General features: G+C 32.6%; 1 protein-coding gene across 1 annotated transcript in view; it reads right to left on the bottom strand.

The window, feature by feature from the left end:
* LOC143246673 (RCC1-like G exchanging factor-like protein) overlaps window positions 1-19031 on the bottom strand; it is a 33243-nt gene extending 14212 nt beyond the window's left edge. Inside the window, 5 exon segments of the mRNA XM_076493748.1 lie at window positions 1975-2100; window positions 6371-6497; window positions 12800-13393; window positions 15070-15111; window positions 18853-19031. Coding sequence (XP_076349863.1) covers window positions 1975-2100; window positions 6371-6497; window positions 12800-13111 — 565 coding nt within the window. The 5' untranslated portion in view covers window positions 13112-13393; window positions 15070-15111; window positions 18853-19031.

Below are 19031 nucleotides of genomic sequence, written 5' to 3'. Positions count from 1 at the left end.
ATTTCCCAACAAAACAAGAATGATTTCACAAAATGGTAACTTTAACAGTACGCATACAAGGTCGAGGTGAACATTCACACGCTTTTGAAGACTCTCTGATCATTAAATATCTATGCTATAAATGCATATTGATAAATTCACCATCAAAACACACTTTGTAATTCAACTATTAATATTATCTAAGTTTTTAATTTCTTAATTTTAAAAGAAAACATTAAAAAGATTCTCAGTGATCACTCTTCTTTGTCCTGTGACATGTCCAAACTTTATTTTCCCCTTTCACAATTTCCTAGCATTAGAAATTGCTGAGACTTATAACCAATTAAAACACAAACTACACATAATAAAACACATTTTTGATATGTTGAGACATTAATAAATTTGTCAAGCCAGTGAAGAAGCCCCAGCTTTCTGTGTGTTTCAAACCTTTATCTATATCACATCTACTTGTCTAATGGACACTTCACAACCAATCAAAATTATGATGTACAAAAATCTTAAATTGTTTTTTTATTAAATGTTTATAGTTGGTAGTTCACAAGTAAAGCTTATTGTGTGATGAACAGTTATGAAAATTTAAGAGATTTATATATTACTTCGCAAGCCAGGCAAATTACATTAATTTTATAACATTCTATTTTAGTGCCTTTTGCATTCAAAATTAGATGATCAAAGCTACATTAATTATTGTAAAACCAACATACTGAGCAGGAATACTCAGTGCTTCAGCACAGCACTCTAATACAAACAGGTTCATTTTTCTCATGCATATTTCTTAATTATAGGACATAATAGATGTAACTAAAATGTAAAATAAGAAATTTTTAAATCAGATAACAAACCTAAAATTTCATTTTTATAAATTAACAGGTGCTGGATCAACTTTAAAATCATAAACATGGCTGTAACCTGATCATGTGTTTACCCTAAACTACATTGGAAATGCCTCACTCTGATGTATTTCTTTTCATGCAGAGAGAAAGCCTAAAAACCACAGTGATAAAACCATGATATTAAACAATAGATGGGACAAGGTTATAAGCTTACACTGGTAAAACAAAGAATTCTAATGGTTCATTACAATCTACAGTGACTCTAGAAAAAAAATTATTCCATATTTTTAACTTTTCTTTTCACTGTATATTGGTGATTTCATTGCAGTCAGTGTTAGGATAGAGGAAATAGGATATAAAGTTCCCACCCCTCAAAAAAGATCTTTTGATATTCAGTTGTAAGGTTCTAGAATTTGTCAATAAAAAATGAAAATAGTAAGATTTTTATTCTTATCATGAAATTTGCTTTTCACTTAAACTGTCTCAATAAAGGATTTGTATGTTCACAGACACACATTTGGCAGAAATGCTTGATTTTAAAATCTATTGTTTAACCCTGTGAAATTTAAACTAAAATACAAGAAAAATAAAAACCAAAATTAGTGGCTGTACTTAAAAATACATAAATAAAAAAATAACAAATTATTGAAGTTGATTAAAAATGATTCAACATTATTTTCATTAAAACGTATTACAAGGATGAATACTTTTCAGTAACATATTTTCTCGTACTAATATAAAATGCAAGTTAGAAGTTTGTGCAACCTCAATGGGAATCAGCTAGTCAAAAAACTGTGCACTAATGTTTTACCTATTTGCACTTTTAACCATTTCTTTGTATTTTCAGACTCTGCCAGTCAGACTGTGGCTGAATCTGTTTGTTACCTCTGTTACAAGCCAGAATTTATAAACTTAGATAAAGAATAGATCAGTAGTTAATAAAATACTAAGTTAACAAAGATTACTTCAATAATACTAAATACACCAGAAAGCTGTTCAGGTTAAATTTACTCTTGAACAAAAAGTAGAGTTAATAATAACAAGTGAGCACCAGTTTGTGCTAAAATACACACACAAATAAATAATAAAAAAAACAAGATTAACTTTTTCAATTTGAATCCAAATCACCAACAACACTTACTTCCTTCTTTATTGGTCAGGATTACAGTATGAGCACGTCCACAGGCCACTTTTACAGCTTTTGTTGAAGAATACTCCAGAGGTAGATGTATCGGCACTGGTTGAGCTAGCTGCTGTAGGGGATGGCCTGAAAGATTGATACGTCACATAACCGAAAGCTTACTCTAACAGTTACCAGAATTAATTAATCTACTAATTCTTGTAAAGTCAGCGAAATAAAACCATAAATGAGGTATAGGCTTTATTTGCTTTCAGGAATCACATACTAACATAACCAAAATATAAAAGTTATGAATCAAGTTCTAATCTATTTCTCACATCTGTAGAAGGCTTAGGTAATTGAGCCAATAGTTTGTGCATTAACTTAAAAAATGTAGTCACAGTCCAAATCAATTACTGAATACAAATATGAGCACTCACTTTAAGTTTGGTTTGGCTGTTTTCATTTCACACAAAGCTACACGAGGGCTATCTGTGCTAGCCGTCCCTAATTTCGCAATGCAAGACTAGAGAGAAGGTAGTTAGTCATCACCAACCACTGCCAACTCTTGGGGTACTCTTTTACCAATGAATAGTGGGATTGACTGTCATGTTATAATGCCACCACTGCTGAAAGGGTGAGCATGTTTGGCATGATGGGGATTCAAAGCTGTAACCCTAGGATTACAAGTCGAGTGCTTTAACCATCTGGCCATGCAAGGCCTCTCACATTAAAAGCCTGAAAAATATATTTTTGGGAAAAGCTCTCAAAGCTTCCACATCATTTTAAAAAGAAACAACTGCAACAGTACAAAAGATTCCATGATTCAAAATGTCATTCATTTTAGTATTATCCGAATTTTCTATTTAATGCCATATCAATCATCATATGGTTCAGTCTTTACTTATTTTAATTCCTGCAAAGTTATTAAAGGACTACCTGTACTAGCCATCCTTAATTTAGCAGCGATATACTAACAGGGAGTAAAATAGTCAATACCACCTAATAGTGGTGTTGGGTATCACATTACAATGCCCTAGAGGCTGAAAAGGTATGTTCAGTACTCTGATCACCACAGTTCTGATTTACTTCTACACTTTCAATTTTATTTGGTTGTTATTAATTTCAGAAATGGGAAGAACACAACTTAAACCCAACTATACACACCTACAGTTGAGTCTACACAAAAGTGTATACAGAAAAGTATTTACCTAAAATTTGGAAAATGGGGCAGTTCACATGGGAAAAGAAAGTACATGCATACATACGCATACACATACAATTATTTTTTATAGCAAAAAATATCTTTATAAACTATGGTAATAATTTATTAACTTGACAACATTTCAAGTAAACACTTTTCAAGACAGAAACAATCATTTTTAACTTGGCAACATTTCAAGTAAACACTTTAAGATAGAAACAATCCTTTTTAACTTGGCAACATTTCAAGTAAGCACTTTTCAAGACAGAAACAATCATTTTTAACTTGGCAACATTTCAAGTAAACACTTTAAGATAGAAACAATCCTTTTTAACTTGGCAACATTTCAAGTAAGCACTTTTCAAGACAGAAACAATCATTTTTAACTTGGCAACATTTCAAGTAAACACTTTAAGATAGAAACAATCCTTTTTAACTTGGCAACATTTCAAATAAGCACTTTTCAAGACAGAAACAATCATTTTTAACTTGGCAACATTTCAAGTAAACACTAAGACAAACAATCATTTTTATATGATAACAGTCACATTCAGTTTTCCATTTCAGTGCTTTCTATCTAACTAGAGCTAGTTGAAATGAAAGACAAGTCCTGTGTCCTGTTCATGTAAATAGATTTGACTTAACGATGTTTCATTCTCAGTCCACATATAGTAATCTGTAACAAACATGGTTATACCATAATGATCTTCTTCAGTGATGAACATTTTGGAGTGAATAAAAAATAGGGAATGTTAACTAGCCATAACATTTATAAAACCAATCTTATACAGAATACAATAAAAGCAGAAATAACTGGTATTACTTTAGCAAGTAATGTAATCAGCAGACACTAAGTCACACCCTCACATTCATGATTGTGTACAAGCACAACATTACTGGAAGTTGTGCTACAAGAAGTAATAACAGTTAGTAATTAAATTACTGGAAGTTAAAATAATTAAAAAATATTAATAATTGTAAACATTAATTGTGTTGGTGATTATTTACATAAACAGAGATGAAACTGGATAACTGAATTATCGAACATAATGAAAAATTACAGCATCAATAATTGAATTACTTGGATAACTGGAATAACTGGAAACACTAACCAATTACTTTATTTTTCGAGAGATTAACTGATTAATTTATGTGGTATTATAGATGCTCATAAGAAACATGATATATGAAGTTATTTACCAAGCTTTAATTTCAAGTAATATTCATCAGATTTTCAACAAAGCAACATACAAAAATAAATATTAAATTAGATAAAAGGATTATTTTAACATAGGTTTTGTTGAAACTTCACAATACATTAGTGTACAAAGTGATAAGATGAACCATTCGAGCCATGTTTGTTTCTTGTCAGTTCACTCGCAAATTGTTAGACTGAAAGTTTTATTGTAATTAAACAACGCAGCCATCTCTAAGTTCTAATCATATAGTGGTTGGTAACACAGGATTATATACATGTTTGTGGACTAATTACAAAACATCTAACAAATAACTTATCTTATTAGCCATGTGTTACACCCCACTAATTCATAAATAGCACAGATAGTTTAGCTCTAATATGTGGATATTTGTGTTTGTATAAAGTGTGCTAAAAAGTTACAAATGAATCCAAAATTTTAGGCCTAGTTTGAATAAGGAAGTGATGCTTATTTTATTTGCTATTACTGAACTATTTTCTTACTAATGTTAAGACTAGTTACAGTGTTTAACCATTTCATGATATCCTAAATTGACAAATAAGTATTATAACAAGCATATTCACTGTATGTTATTTGTGTTCAAAATCTAATTTATCCACTGTAAAACAATACACACTTTTTATATGGATTATCTACGTTTCAAAATATATGTATTTAAAAAGGTACCTAAACTATTTGTTTAACATGTAAATTACTGGATTATAACTTACAATAATACCAATCATTTGTTACGGGTTCTGTGACCAGTCATAAACACACACAGTTACAGTTTCAAACTGAATAACACCGAATGTACTAAAATGTTGTTTCGTACTTATTCTAAAAAGAGAAATTACCACACAATTCAGCGAATTGTTTTTGATTTGATACTCAAAATTTCTCTCGAATGTAGGAAGAATACTTGCTAGTGTTCTAAAAATCCTTCTAAGGGTTAGACAAATTAAAATTTATTATTGTCATTCCAAAGCTTATGATATTCTGCATTAAGTAACAGCCAGGCTCAGGAATATTCTTGAAAATGATGTTTATTTATTTATTTATTCCAAAGGTAAAATTATATTAATTAGTTACATGTTACACGAACTATAAGCTGTTTCCAGATGCTACATGAAACACCCATAACCAACTGTAATACCAATATTTTATCAGTTTTATCTTTATTAAACATAACATTCAGAACGTAACTCTCAGTGTTGCATAAGTTAGTGTTATAACTTTGCCCTTTAGTACAAGTGCAATACTAATTATTCATAAATATAACATGGTTATATTGATATCCAAATTCCATTATAGAAATGTGATTATATATCCTCACAATATATTTCTAAAAAGATTTAAAAAATCAGAGGTAACTCCTGATAATAGCACCAGTACCCACATCAAATATATATACACCTACTGCATAAATGGGTGAGAAAAGTTTCTCCATTTTTTAAAATACAAAAAGCTATCTACTATAGTACCAACACTAAACACTTGTATCTACTATAGAACCAACACTAAACACTTGTATCTACTATAGAACCAACACTAAACACTTGTATCTACTATAGAACCAACACTAAACACTTGTATCTACTATAGAACCAACACTAAACACTTGTATCTACTATAGAACCAAACCAACTACTATAGAACCAACACTAAACACTTGTATCTACTATAGAACCAACACTAAACACTTGTATCTACTATAGAACCAACACTAAACACTTGTATCTACTATAGAACCAACACTAAACACTTGTGAAAATCATGTCATCACTAAAATATAGTAGCACTCAACATAAAATGTTAAATCAAAACACTAAATCATCAAAAACAAACAATATTTTTAGCAATAGTTAAATATGAAACAATAAACTAATGCTGCTGTATATATCCATATTGTTCTTAGATTTCAAAATGAGAAATTCATAGAAACTTCAAAACACCTCACTAAAATCACTGTTTAACACCAAACAACCCGATTGTACTTCTCCAAGAAAACTCTCACCTTTCCTCACCATGTGGAAACCAATCTGCGAGTCTGTATTCAGACCAGTTCCAAATGCCCGATAATTTGACTCTCTGCTAAATGCTGCCAAAACAGTGAAGCCATATCCACATGCTACATCAAACACCTGTAGAAAACAACCAACCACAAAGCTGAAAAAATGACAAACATTTCCAGACTATCTTATTCTGTTTAGGTAACTATAAGATTAAACAAACAGATGCTTATACACGATTAAAACAACATTTTATCATAAACTTAATCAAACAAACATCTGTTTATACTAAATGTAATTTTACTTCTTTCACTTTAAACTTTGAAACAATGTTTAGTACTCAGAAGTGGAGGAAAAGACGGAGATGCGATAATTTGGTCAAAATGAGGAAATGTGTACCACAGGAGCATCCATTATGTCCAAAATATAGGGTCAAAATGAGGAAATGTGTACCACAGGAGCATCCATTATGTCCAAAATATAGGGTCAAAATGAGAAAATGTGTACCACAGGAGCATCCATTATGTCCAAAATATAGGGTCAAAATGAGGAAATGTGTACCACAGGAGCATCCATTATGTCCAAAATATAGGGTCAAAATGAGGAAATGTGTACCACAGGAGCATCCATTATGTCCAAAATATAGGGTCAAAATGAGAAAATGTGTACCACAGGAGCATCCATTATGTCCAAAATATAGGGTAAAAATGAGGAAATGTGTACTACAGGATCATCCATTATGTCCAAAATATAGGGTCAAAATGAGAAAATGTGTACCACAGGAGCATCCATTATGTCCAAAATATAGGGTCAAAATGAGGAAATGTGTACCACAGGATCATCCATTATGTCCAAAATATAGGGTCAAAATGAGAAAATGTGTACCACAGGAGCATCCATTATGTCCAAAATATAGGGTCAAAATGAAGAAATGTGTACCACAGGAGCATCCATTATGTCCAGAATATAGGGTCAAAATGAGAAAATGTGTACCACAGGAGCATCCATTATGTCCAAAATATAGGGTCAAAATGAGGAAATGTGTACCACAGGAGCATCCATTATGTCCAAAATATAGGGTCAAAATGAAGAAATGTGTACCACAGGAGCATCCATTATGTTCCAGAATATAAGGTTAACCTCAGAGCCCTGGATGTTCTTAGATTTTGGAATAAACTTTTTACTTATCCTGGTGTTCCTGAATGTAATTTTCTACATTTTGATGCATTTTTACTGGGACAAATGAGAACGTAAAGTAGGCTCCCTCCCTACATCATACAATACTGCTACTGGTACTTATTCTGACAATATTTAAGTACAGAACAGCTACAATTGTGTCATGAATCAATAACTCATTTTTTACAAATAATAAAGTTTAAAATCTCATATAATTCTACTTAAAACACTGAGTGATACTTATACACATTATTAGCATATTTACATAATCCAACCTCACAAGAGATAGACTTCATCAAACCATCGATAGTATAATATAAATCAACCACACAAGAGATAGACTTCATCAAACCATCGATAGTATAATATAAATCAACCTCACAAGAGATAGACTTCATCAAACCATCGATAGTATAATATAAATCAACCTCACAAGAGATAGACTTCATCAAACCATCGATAGTATAATATAAATCAACCTCACAAGAGATAGACTTCATCAAACCATCGATAGTATAATATAAACCAACCTCACAAGAGATAGACTTCATCAAACCATCGATAGTATAATATAAACCAACCACACAAGAGATAGACTTCATCAAACCATCGATAGTATAATATAAATCAACCACACAAGAGATAGACTTCATCAAACCATCGATAGTATAATATAAACCAACCTCACAAGAGATAGACTTCATCAAACCATCGATAGTATAATATAAACCAACCTCACAAGAGATAGACTTCATCAAACCATCGATAGTATAATATAAACCAACCTCACAAGAGATAGACTTCATCAAACCATTGATAGTATAATATAAACCAACCTCACAAGAGATAGACTTCATCAAACCATCGATAGTATAATATAAACCAACCTCACAAGAGATAGACTTCATCAAACCATCGATAGTATAATATAAATCAACCACACAAGAGATAGACTTCATCAAACCATCGATAGTATAATATAAATCAACCACACAAGAGATAGACTTCATCAAACCATCGATAGTATAATATAAATCAACCACACAAGAGATAGACTTCATCAAACCATCGATAGTATAATATAAATCAACCACACAAGAGATAGACTTCATCAAACCATCGATAGTATAATATAAATCAACCACACAAGAGATAGACTTCATCAAACCATCGATAGTATAATATAAATCAACCACACAAGAAATAGACTTCATCAAACCATCGATAGTATAATATAAATCAACCACACAAGAGACAGACTTCATCAAACCATCGATAGTATAATATAAACCAACCACACAAGAGACAAACTTCACGAAAATGCTCAGTAACAGAATATAAACTACACAAGAGATAGACTTCTTCAAACCCTCAGTTACAGAATATAAACCAACCACAAAAGAGGCAGACTTCATCAAAATGCTCAGTAACAGAATATAAACCAACCACATAAATATTGGTTGTTTTCAGATTTTATGGTGCAAAGCAACTAGGCTATCTGTGCCAAATATCCAGCAAAAAAAGTTAAAATTAAAAGTAAAATTATTAAAATTCATAAAAGAAAATCAAGGTAAAACAAAACAAAGTTTAATATTTTGAATTAAAACATAAATAACATTAAATACAGTTTTTATATCTAGTTTGCAGCAGTAAAAGAGAAACTACATTAATACAAGTTGTAAAGGACTTTCTGTAGCATAATTATAATCATCATAAATCACCAGGATGACTAACGGGCAAATACCAACATCAGTGTTAAACACCTCAAGTTGGGCTTTCCAATCCTGGTTTTGAGTTATTTGATGTTACATCCATTTTCTAATTTCAAATTGAACTAGTTGTACTTTAATTCTTAAAAAGGAACCACATTAAAAAAAGGTCTAATTTATGAAGTAAAAAGAAAAATGGCATACAGTTCTGCAGTAAACACAAACTGTAGAGGGGATTCTGCACACAACCACTGAATCACAACAAACCAGGGAAGAGCCCACACAGTCACCTGATTTTGAACCATCTGTATAAATAGGAATGGAATGATGGTTCAAAAAAGTTTAGCAAATAACAGACAGTATTTCCAATCAGTGTCTGGTTTTCTCATATGACTTAAAGATAGGTCACATTTAGGGACTGTAATAAGCCATGGTGGGGTGGGTTAACCAGTGGATACAGCAGTGTTATCCTGGACAGACCCATTTCATCCAACTGCACCTGGATACAAAGGCCAAGGGGAACAATGGCAGATTTTCTACTCTGAAAAAGCATGGCTCACCAAGGAAGGAAAACACAACCCAGGTGGAATGCTTTGGTAAGGAACGGAATTTCAATGCATACAGTAAAGACAGTTGCAAACAGCAGAGGTGCAATAAAGTTCATAAGACTGTATATAAGCTATGAACTGGAGAAGTGCAGAAAGCCCTGGTGCAGAGCTGAAGTCCCCGATGATGAACGGATCCAGCATCTTTAAGGCTGAGGTCCTGGCAGACCTGCAGACCAGTCTAGTTTAGATCGAATTAGAGTACAATATATCTTCAGCATAGAACATCGATCCGATCCCCAAGTAGTGAAAGAGAGGGCACGGAGGATGTTCAGTGCTCTTGTACATTTGACTCATATCTGCTTGAGGTGTGGTATAAAGGTCAGTTTACGGTCAATGAGAAGCCCCAAGAACTTTGTCTCAGGGACCATAGGTAGTACAACCTCACTGATACTGAGTTCAGGATCAGGGTGAATACCCCATTGGCAACAAAAGTGCATGTAAACGGTTTTAAAAAGAGAGAAGTTAAAACCGTTTGCTGTGGTCCACTTCAGTAAACAGCTGAGAGCAGTCTGTAGCTGATTCTCAATAAACCTGATGTTTGACAACTGACATGAGATGTGAAAGTCATCGACATAGAGCCCATTTGCAACAGTAAGAGGTAGTTGTTAATTGATGGCATTAATTTTTATTCTGAAAAGTGCAACACTCAAAACACAGCCCAGAGGGACTCCGAGTTCCTGTAGAAAAGAACTGGAAAGTGTCGAACCCAAACAAACCTGTCCATTAAACATTTTTTAATAAAAATGTGCATATGACTATGTAACCCATATAAATGGAAGTCTTGCAAAATGCCACACCTCCATGTAGTATCATAAGCCTTTTCAAGTTCATATAATATTGATACGAGATGTCCTTTGAGAGAGGCTTCTCTGACTGACATTTCAAGTTGATTCAGGTGGTCTATAATGGAGCACTGTTGTGGAACCCATACTGGGTGGGAGAGAAGATATTGTTTGATTTGAGTAACCAAACAAGATGAGCATTGATTATCCTCTCTAAGGTCTTACAGACAGCTCGTCAAAGCAATTGGACAGTAGTTTGAAGGAATCTTGGGATCCTTCCTAGGCTTAGAGAATGGTAGGACAATAGCATGGCACCAGGCATAACGTTCTCCTGCCAGATCTGGTTAAAAACAATCAGAATAATAGTATGAAAAGCAGGAGACAGATGGTGCAGCATCTCATGGTGTATCATCATGTCTGACAGATGAAGGGCCAGTTTGAGTTCTACCAGTGTAAAGGGGCAATCATAGTCAAAGAGACAATCAGCCTGAAAAGAAAGAGGTGATCGCTCTGCTAGTCTTGATGGCTAAGGTGGAGGATGAAGCAGAAGTGCTAAATACCCAGCAAAAGGTCAGGTACCAATGACCACAGCCAATCTCTCTCAAAAGTATAGGAAAATGATCACTGCCTCATGGTTTATTGTTGACCCTCCATGAAAAGTGGGAGAATAGTGAAGGTGAGCAAACTGAGAGATCAATAGCAGTAATAAAAGTAACTAGATGAATGAAAATAAGTACAAGAACCAGTATTCAAATGAGAAAGATTGAGATCTAAGAGTATACACTCTACAAAGTGACCCTTCTTATCAATATCAGTACCTCCCCAGGTGGGAATTATGTCCATTAAAGTCCCCAAGGATTAAAAAGGGAGATGACAACTGTTCAATGAGAGCATCAAGGTTTGATTGATCATGTGTCTCTTCAGGAGACAGGCAGAGAGAACAAACAGTGATGGTATGACCAAAGGTGATGTAAATGTTAAAATGAGGACATTGGTCAGCATCATAATTCTATCTTTGCAAGTGGAGATACGCTTCACTGCAGAAACTCCTTGAGTGGAGAAACCAGCAAGAATCCCTGACTCAGGGATGTTCTTTAAATCCCTCTCAACAATAACTCCTTGTGATGAATTCAAAGTAGCATGGGAAGTAACTTCAATAGGTATATCCCCAACTGCCTTCGAATGCAAGAGGAGTTCACTGTGTTGAGATGTGGATGTTTCCACCAATATGTCACCAGAATGAAGTTTTTTAACAGATACTGGAGAGCCACCAAGTCCTCTAATCCCTTCTGAATAAAAAAGGGAGATATTTACCCTACAGATTTGTCTGAAAGAGAATGTAATATAAGAAAATGAGGCACAAACATTACAATTGTTGAAGATTGCTGGTCAGAATCTTCAAGATGTGATCATTTATCTATGGACTGTTTTTCAACTATTTTAGATAAGTTTTATTAGGGGGATCCATAATAAAAAAAAGAATGTTTTAGCATCCACTGACCCCATCCATTATGGAGCACTATGATGGGACACACTACAATGTCAAACAAGGACACTGCAGCAACACCACAGTTTTGTGAGCACTACACCCAAACACCAGCATCAGATACAATATCCACAACATCTGTTAAGAACATCCAACACTGGTACTTGGTTGACTATTGCCCAAATGGACCAGCCAACTGACCCTATAGGCACCACCCAAAGACTGCCCATCTATAGAAATTCAAAGCCAATGTGGTGACCCCTTCACAGGTCATCACACATGAGAAATATGTGGGTGGATGTTTAGATCCCAGAGGAGGTAAACTGAAAGAACAAAGCCTTCCCTGGAAGGTCCCCTTACCATGTACAGAAATCTACACAGAGGGGCCACATAAAATATAGACTTCATCAAAACCCTCAGTTACATAATATAAACCAACCACCTAAGAAAAGACTTCATCAAAACCCTCACAATTGTTTTAATATTAAACTATTCTCTACTTCTTCTCTCTCTTTATAAAATCACATGACTCATCTTTTTAATATTTTTGTACATCTCTTAATGTGTTTCCTGAAGGAACAAGCTAAAAAAGCATAATGCAAAAACCTTGACTATTTAAATAAAATTTTAGAAACGATGTTCACATAATAAGTTATTTTAATATCAAATTTACCTTGTGTGTCTCTGCAAATTCTAATCTATAAGGCCGGCAAAGGCGTTTTAAAACTTTTTTTCCATCCTTTGGTTTGATAAAATTTGCATTTCCTAAAGCTCCATATGAAGCATGTCCCCACATGTACACACGAGTTGTCCTTCTTGTTTTTTCGGTTGCGTACTGAAACACAGGGAGTTCACTTGAGGCATCAAATGCCCGAGTTGCCATAAATCTTTGTAGTGTTCTCCAAGTAAGAAAAAAGGTTTTATTTTGCCCAAGTGCACAGGATTTAAACAAAACCATCTTTCCACAAAGGTTTATTCCATGCATTGTCACTCACGACTATAAACGAACAGGTTCGCGATACACAAAAATTCTCATCTACAAATCATTTACCAATAGTTAGAATAACAAATGTAAAAACTAAACAAATTTCAAGTATTATCTCTGAAAAACGTTCAGTGCAGCTTGTTTCATTGTGTTTTTAATAATTTCTCTCTCTCCTACACATGCCAAGTCACAACAATCATCCACAAGCTGTAATTACAGACTTCTTGAAGAACAAACTCACTCAGTTCAGTGGTAAGGACCTCTTTGACGATAAATATGCTTCTGAAATTATAAAAATATAAATACAGTATAAATGGATCTAAAAACAAAAGTTTTACGTACTTTTTCAAACAATATTGAGTTGTTACACATGTAAGTCTTTCAACAGGTCACTTAACGTAAAACTGTAAGAAACATCAACACCACAAATGTGACATTTGTGATTCCTAACACCTGCACACTTGTTTCACATTTCTTTCATCACATGGACAAAAGGAAAATTGTGAAGAAATATAACAATACAAGCTCAACAAGACTGAGACACTGTAGGAAATACACGTCATGAGGTGGTCAGTTCTGTGTATTCTTTAGTTGTTAGAGGTATCACACCGAGTTGCTACTTGAACAGCTATAAAACAAAGAATGCTTTTTTTTGTGACTTTTAATTTTAAAAATGCCATCAAGTCAGAAACTAAAACTTGGAAAATAATGATGCAACGAAGGAAAAAAAAAGTTGCATTTTTTTATCTTTTGAAAATCTTCCAATGTTTACTTTAACTCTTACTTATATAAGGAGCAACTTTCAAAAACACATGAAGCAGTAAAGAGAATCTCGAAATGTTTCCCACAATGCCTCAAATTAACAATTCTCTAAAGCTTTAAGTGCATCCCTTTATGGGAATTTCAACTTTTGTTCAGACAGGATTTTAACCCAAGATTCACTACAAACAACTAAAAGTTAACATACTAGAGACATTTTTGAACAATTCAAACTTTCTAATAATAAAAGTATTTATTTGAACATGAGTTATCCTCGTGTGATATTTCACAGTTTAGCTGTTGATTTTACAGACAATTAAATTCATGTTCAGTTCTAGTATTTACTTCACATTCTGTAATGCACTTCCATAATCTTTGGAAAATCACGGTTAATTGAATTGCACATAAAATCTCTATATACTATACATTTCCACGTAACTCTATCTTCTATGTAATATTAACTGCATTTTGTTCTCCTGTCTTAAGCCTGATTAACATATTAGATACAAGGACGACAGAGTTTTCATTGTACAAAGAAGGAAATGTTTACTCTGAAATTTCTCAAGTTTCTTTCAAAATGTCAAACTCAGAACTAAAACTACTCTTGGGACTATTTTCAAATATGAGTATTAAAAGCAAGAAATGTCAAACTCAGAACTACAACTACTCTCGGGACTATTTTCAAATATGAGTATTAAAAGCAAGAAATGTCAAACTCAGAACTAAAACTACTCTCGGGACTATTTTCAAAGATGAGTATTAAAAGCAAGAATTGCAACAACTACCATAAAGAATGTAAAAACAAGCACTGTGACTGTGGTCATTTGGTCCATGTTGGTAACATTAATGTTTAAATACATTTAAACTAACATCAAATACTACATCATCATGTGTACATGTTTCTAAATTTTAAAATTTAACATGGAGGTGGTTCTACCAAAATATAATCTCAAACTGAGCCTCCAAATAATAACTAGTGTTAACTTTTGTTTAGAGCAAACTGTGTACTTAAATAAAAGTTTAAAATATAAATAACCAGTAATGAGTACAACAAATTGTATTATTCTTCCATTTACAAAGAGCTACAGAAATAGCATTTTTACTTTTAAACTTTCCAGAAACATTTGACAGAAATACCAATCTGAACTATTCCATACATATAAGAATCACGTGCTCACAGCAAACCATTTTCCACTCACTTTAAAATATTTTCTTTATTTTTGTAACATCCACATGAAGTTCTAAATAAAAAAAAGGACATACAAAAGTTCAGTGTATCCAGTTATGTTACTATTTGCAATGTTTTGAAGAATTTGACTTACAATCATACAAAAGTAATAAGTAACAAAGGTTGCTAATTAAACTCCTATTAGACACATTTTTAACCAGAAAATTGATTATTTTGCAACACTCATTCCACTATCAAATCAACTATAAGCATTTTCTCAGTTCCTAAACCTCCAGTTAATCTTTTGTGCAGCACTTAAAAGGCACTCATCTCAAAGTAAAATATACACAACACTAATCAAAATATCTTCATCCAAACAAATTAGTCATAATTAAAAATTAACCAGTTTAAATAAAAAGTAAAAGCCAGAAGAGGGGAAGTTAACAAACATTACTTCTCTTCTGAAGGTAAGTGAAGAAAATTATCTCTGGTCCTATAATAGGCCATCGGTTAGCCTTATATCACAAACATGTTTTATAGTTATTTAATAAACTTTAATAAAATTTTGTTAGAGAGTCAACAAAGTCCCACTAGATAAAAATTTTGACTTGCTAATCTTCAGACATTTTTAGATAATGTTATTGCTAATGTGTTTACAAGGTTGGAACTGGAATTTTCAGAATGTACCTACATGCTACATAAAAAAATAGTTAAAAGTGTTCTCTGTTGGTATGGGGTATTAGTTAGATAATTGGATAGAGAATGGACTAGATGGAAGAAAAAGAGGTTTATTATGCATTCAGTCAAACTGAACAAATGTCACAAATGGAGGAACTCAGTTTTAAGACCTTTTTGATTTATATCAATGATAAACATATGATCAACAAATTACTTAAGTTTGCTTATAATATTAAGGTCTGTGTGTGTGTGTGTGTGTGTGTGTGTGTAAGACATTGCTACTTTATAAAAGGATTTAGATTACTTGATGAACTGGGCAAATAAATGGAAGATTGGTTTTCATTATAATTGTTGCAAGATAATGCATGTGGGTTATCACAATTTGATTTATAAGTTGGATGGGTATAACCTTAACAATGTTATAAAAGAAAGGATTCTCTGTATAATGGTTTTGATCAGACTCTAAAGCCATCCAAGTAGTATGTTGTTGGTAATTATAGAGCAATAGGATTTTAGGTTGTATTTACAGAAATACTGAATACAAATCTAAAGTGGTTATAATGTCATTGTATAGGTCACTGGTTAGCCACATTTGGAATATTGTGTTCAGTCTTGGGCTCCTTACCTCAGAAATAAAACCAAGTTATTGGAGAGGGTTCTGAAAGGGATATTAGGATGATACGAGGTGGAAAAGTTGTCATACAAGAACAGGTTAAAGTCACAAAAACAATATTCTATTCAGTTGTATGGGATCTAATTGAGATGGTTAAATTGTTAAAAGAATTGATAATACTGACGCATCATTTTTTTCTCACACTTAATGATGCAAATGGTTGGACTGAGGGACAAAAATGATTGAAATAAAAAATTTTGGCAGTCCATTATTAAAATAATAATAAAACTTCGTCTGAAAACCGTGACTTTGAGACTGAGACGAAACGTCGCATGCGGGATTCGCACAGACACCTAAATGACAACCAAACCTACAGCAAAAACCGTAACATGAGACAAGTTAATAAAAAAAATTCTCTTTCAGCATTTTCGTAACGTAGGTTTAAAACTGTGAAGGCAGATATAAATTGAATTATACTTTGTTTTCTGTTTACTAATATTCAAAGTCAATGTGATTACTTTTTATATCATGTCATCCAATGTACTGTTGCTAGTGCTAAGACAGATAGGATTTTAGGTTTTGTCCATAAATATATCAAAAACAAGTTCATTGCATAGACTACTGATTCAGTTATAGCTGGAGTAAGTGATTATTACACCAAGATCCCTTTCTTTCATGGTACTGTTAAGGTTATTCACATCCAAATTATATTTATAATTCAAATTTTGATAACCTATAAGCAATACCTTATATTTATTATAACTAAGACCCATCTACCATTTATTTGTCCAACTTACTAAATCATCTAAATCCTTTTGTAAAGCAGCAGTATCCTCTTCACAGCCACCAACACACAAGAACTTAACATCTAGAAATTTATGTTAAAAACAGCCAATGGTCCTACGACTGAGCCCTGTAGTACCCCACTTATGATATTAATCCAGTTTGACTAAACTCCATTTATAACAACCTTGTGCTTTCTTCCATCCAGTAACTTCTGCTATGTAAATTGTAACTGTAACCAAGTTTAAATCATTTACAATCACATGTATACAACAGGAATTAATAACACAGCATTATTTCATTTTGTAATATTTGTCAAACATCAATTTTCATGCATTTTCTTTCTTAATGATACTATTTTACTTAACATTATTATCATTTATTAAAACTGACAAACCTGTAAACCAGTCATGTTATGTAATATAGAACCCCACACACAGATCAGTAAATTTTAAAGGACTTTTATATATTACTGTAACAACAGATTCTAATATACTTTGTTTTTATTTTAATAGTCTGATCCAATCATAATGAATTCCCTAAAATGTTTACTTTTCCAAACTGTTCAGTTCCTTTACTGAGAAGGATTACACATTCCACAAAAGGCTGGTCATTTAACATTTCACTTGCTTCAAAAATAAGAATTTTTATTTGTTAACAAGATAAAAACTTAATAGGCAGATTGCTACACTTTTTCCTGTACATATTCCTGCTGTGAACTGGAGAAATAAATTACATGTTAATTAATTATTCTGTAGTCTCATCACAATTTTCTTCAACATTAATTCTGATAGTGGTTAGTATATTTTGTAGAATGGAACTCAGAAGTATGTGACTTTTTTTTTTTCATACCTAAAAACAACTGAAACTTGGAGACATGTTTTGGAGAAAAGCAGAATTAGAAAGACATGATTTCAGTGTTTTAAAAACAATGTTTCTGAGATGTATTAGATTACCTATAACACCAATAAGTGAAGTTATAAAGTTGAAAAAGCTTCATTTAAAAGGTACATGTATCAGGATTACTTTAATACACATCATGAGAAATTTAAATCTGCCAGACATGAATATATCCAAGTAAACAAGTATACTTAAGTTGATTTAACTTTGACGTTTGGAAGGATAACCTCAATATGCTAAAGTACATATATTTAACCATTCTCATTTCTACATAAAATAAAATAGTATCTTTTGTTCTCTAGCAACGAGTCACTCCAACACAAATACGATAAAATATTTGCCCAGTGTCTTAATAACTAAACAAATCAACGTTAAAACCTTCATTCATTAGAAATTTTGGTAAAACTTACAAGCGTAGCCACTAAACCTTTTTTTAATTTGTAGTTCCAGTACTCTTAAAACTTACAGTTTTAAAAAATTTTGTTATATAATTACAAATCCTCCTTAACGTAACAGACGCACAACATAATTCTACTATAACTAGTATCAAAGCCGGATTAAGGGTTTTATTGGCCCTAGGCTTTTCAACTTATAGAGGTTCCCTTGAAAAAAACCTCTACATGTAATACATTTACTACCATAGTTTCAGGCCTTGGGCTCCAGCCCTATGACCACATGCCTTAATCCGGGGTTAACTAGTATAAGTACACAAAGTAACAGTTAATAGTTATTACTAATAATAATACCAGAAATTATTAACCTATTTAGACTCAAAATTGCAATAATTTATCAAATCTGATCTAACATTCGTGTGAATGATTTTTAAAATTTAACCAATACTCGGAATTAAAACTGTCAGCATCACTGTATTAAAAACCACGTTAACCTGTACCGCACATTTTGTAAAGACGTTAAAGATACTTCAAATATTGAAACGTTAATTCATGTTGCATCAGGTTCACTACTGCAGCACCACAACACAAGTAAATTTCGTGTTATAATCACAAATTAATTAACTC

This window comes from Tachypleus tridentatus, chromosome 3, assembly GCF_004210375.1.
Source record: "Tachypleus tridentatus isolate NWPU-2018 chromosome 3, ASM421037v1, whole genome shotgun sequence".
Taxonomy (NCBI): Eukaryota; Metazoa; Arthropoda; class Merostomata; order Xiphosura; family Limulidae; genus Tachypleus; species Tachypleus tridentatus.
The sequence above is the reverse complement of the archived record's forward strand: the minus strand, read 5'-3'. Positions and strand labels throughout refer to the sequence as shown.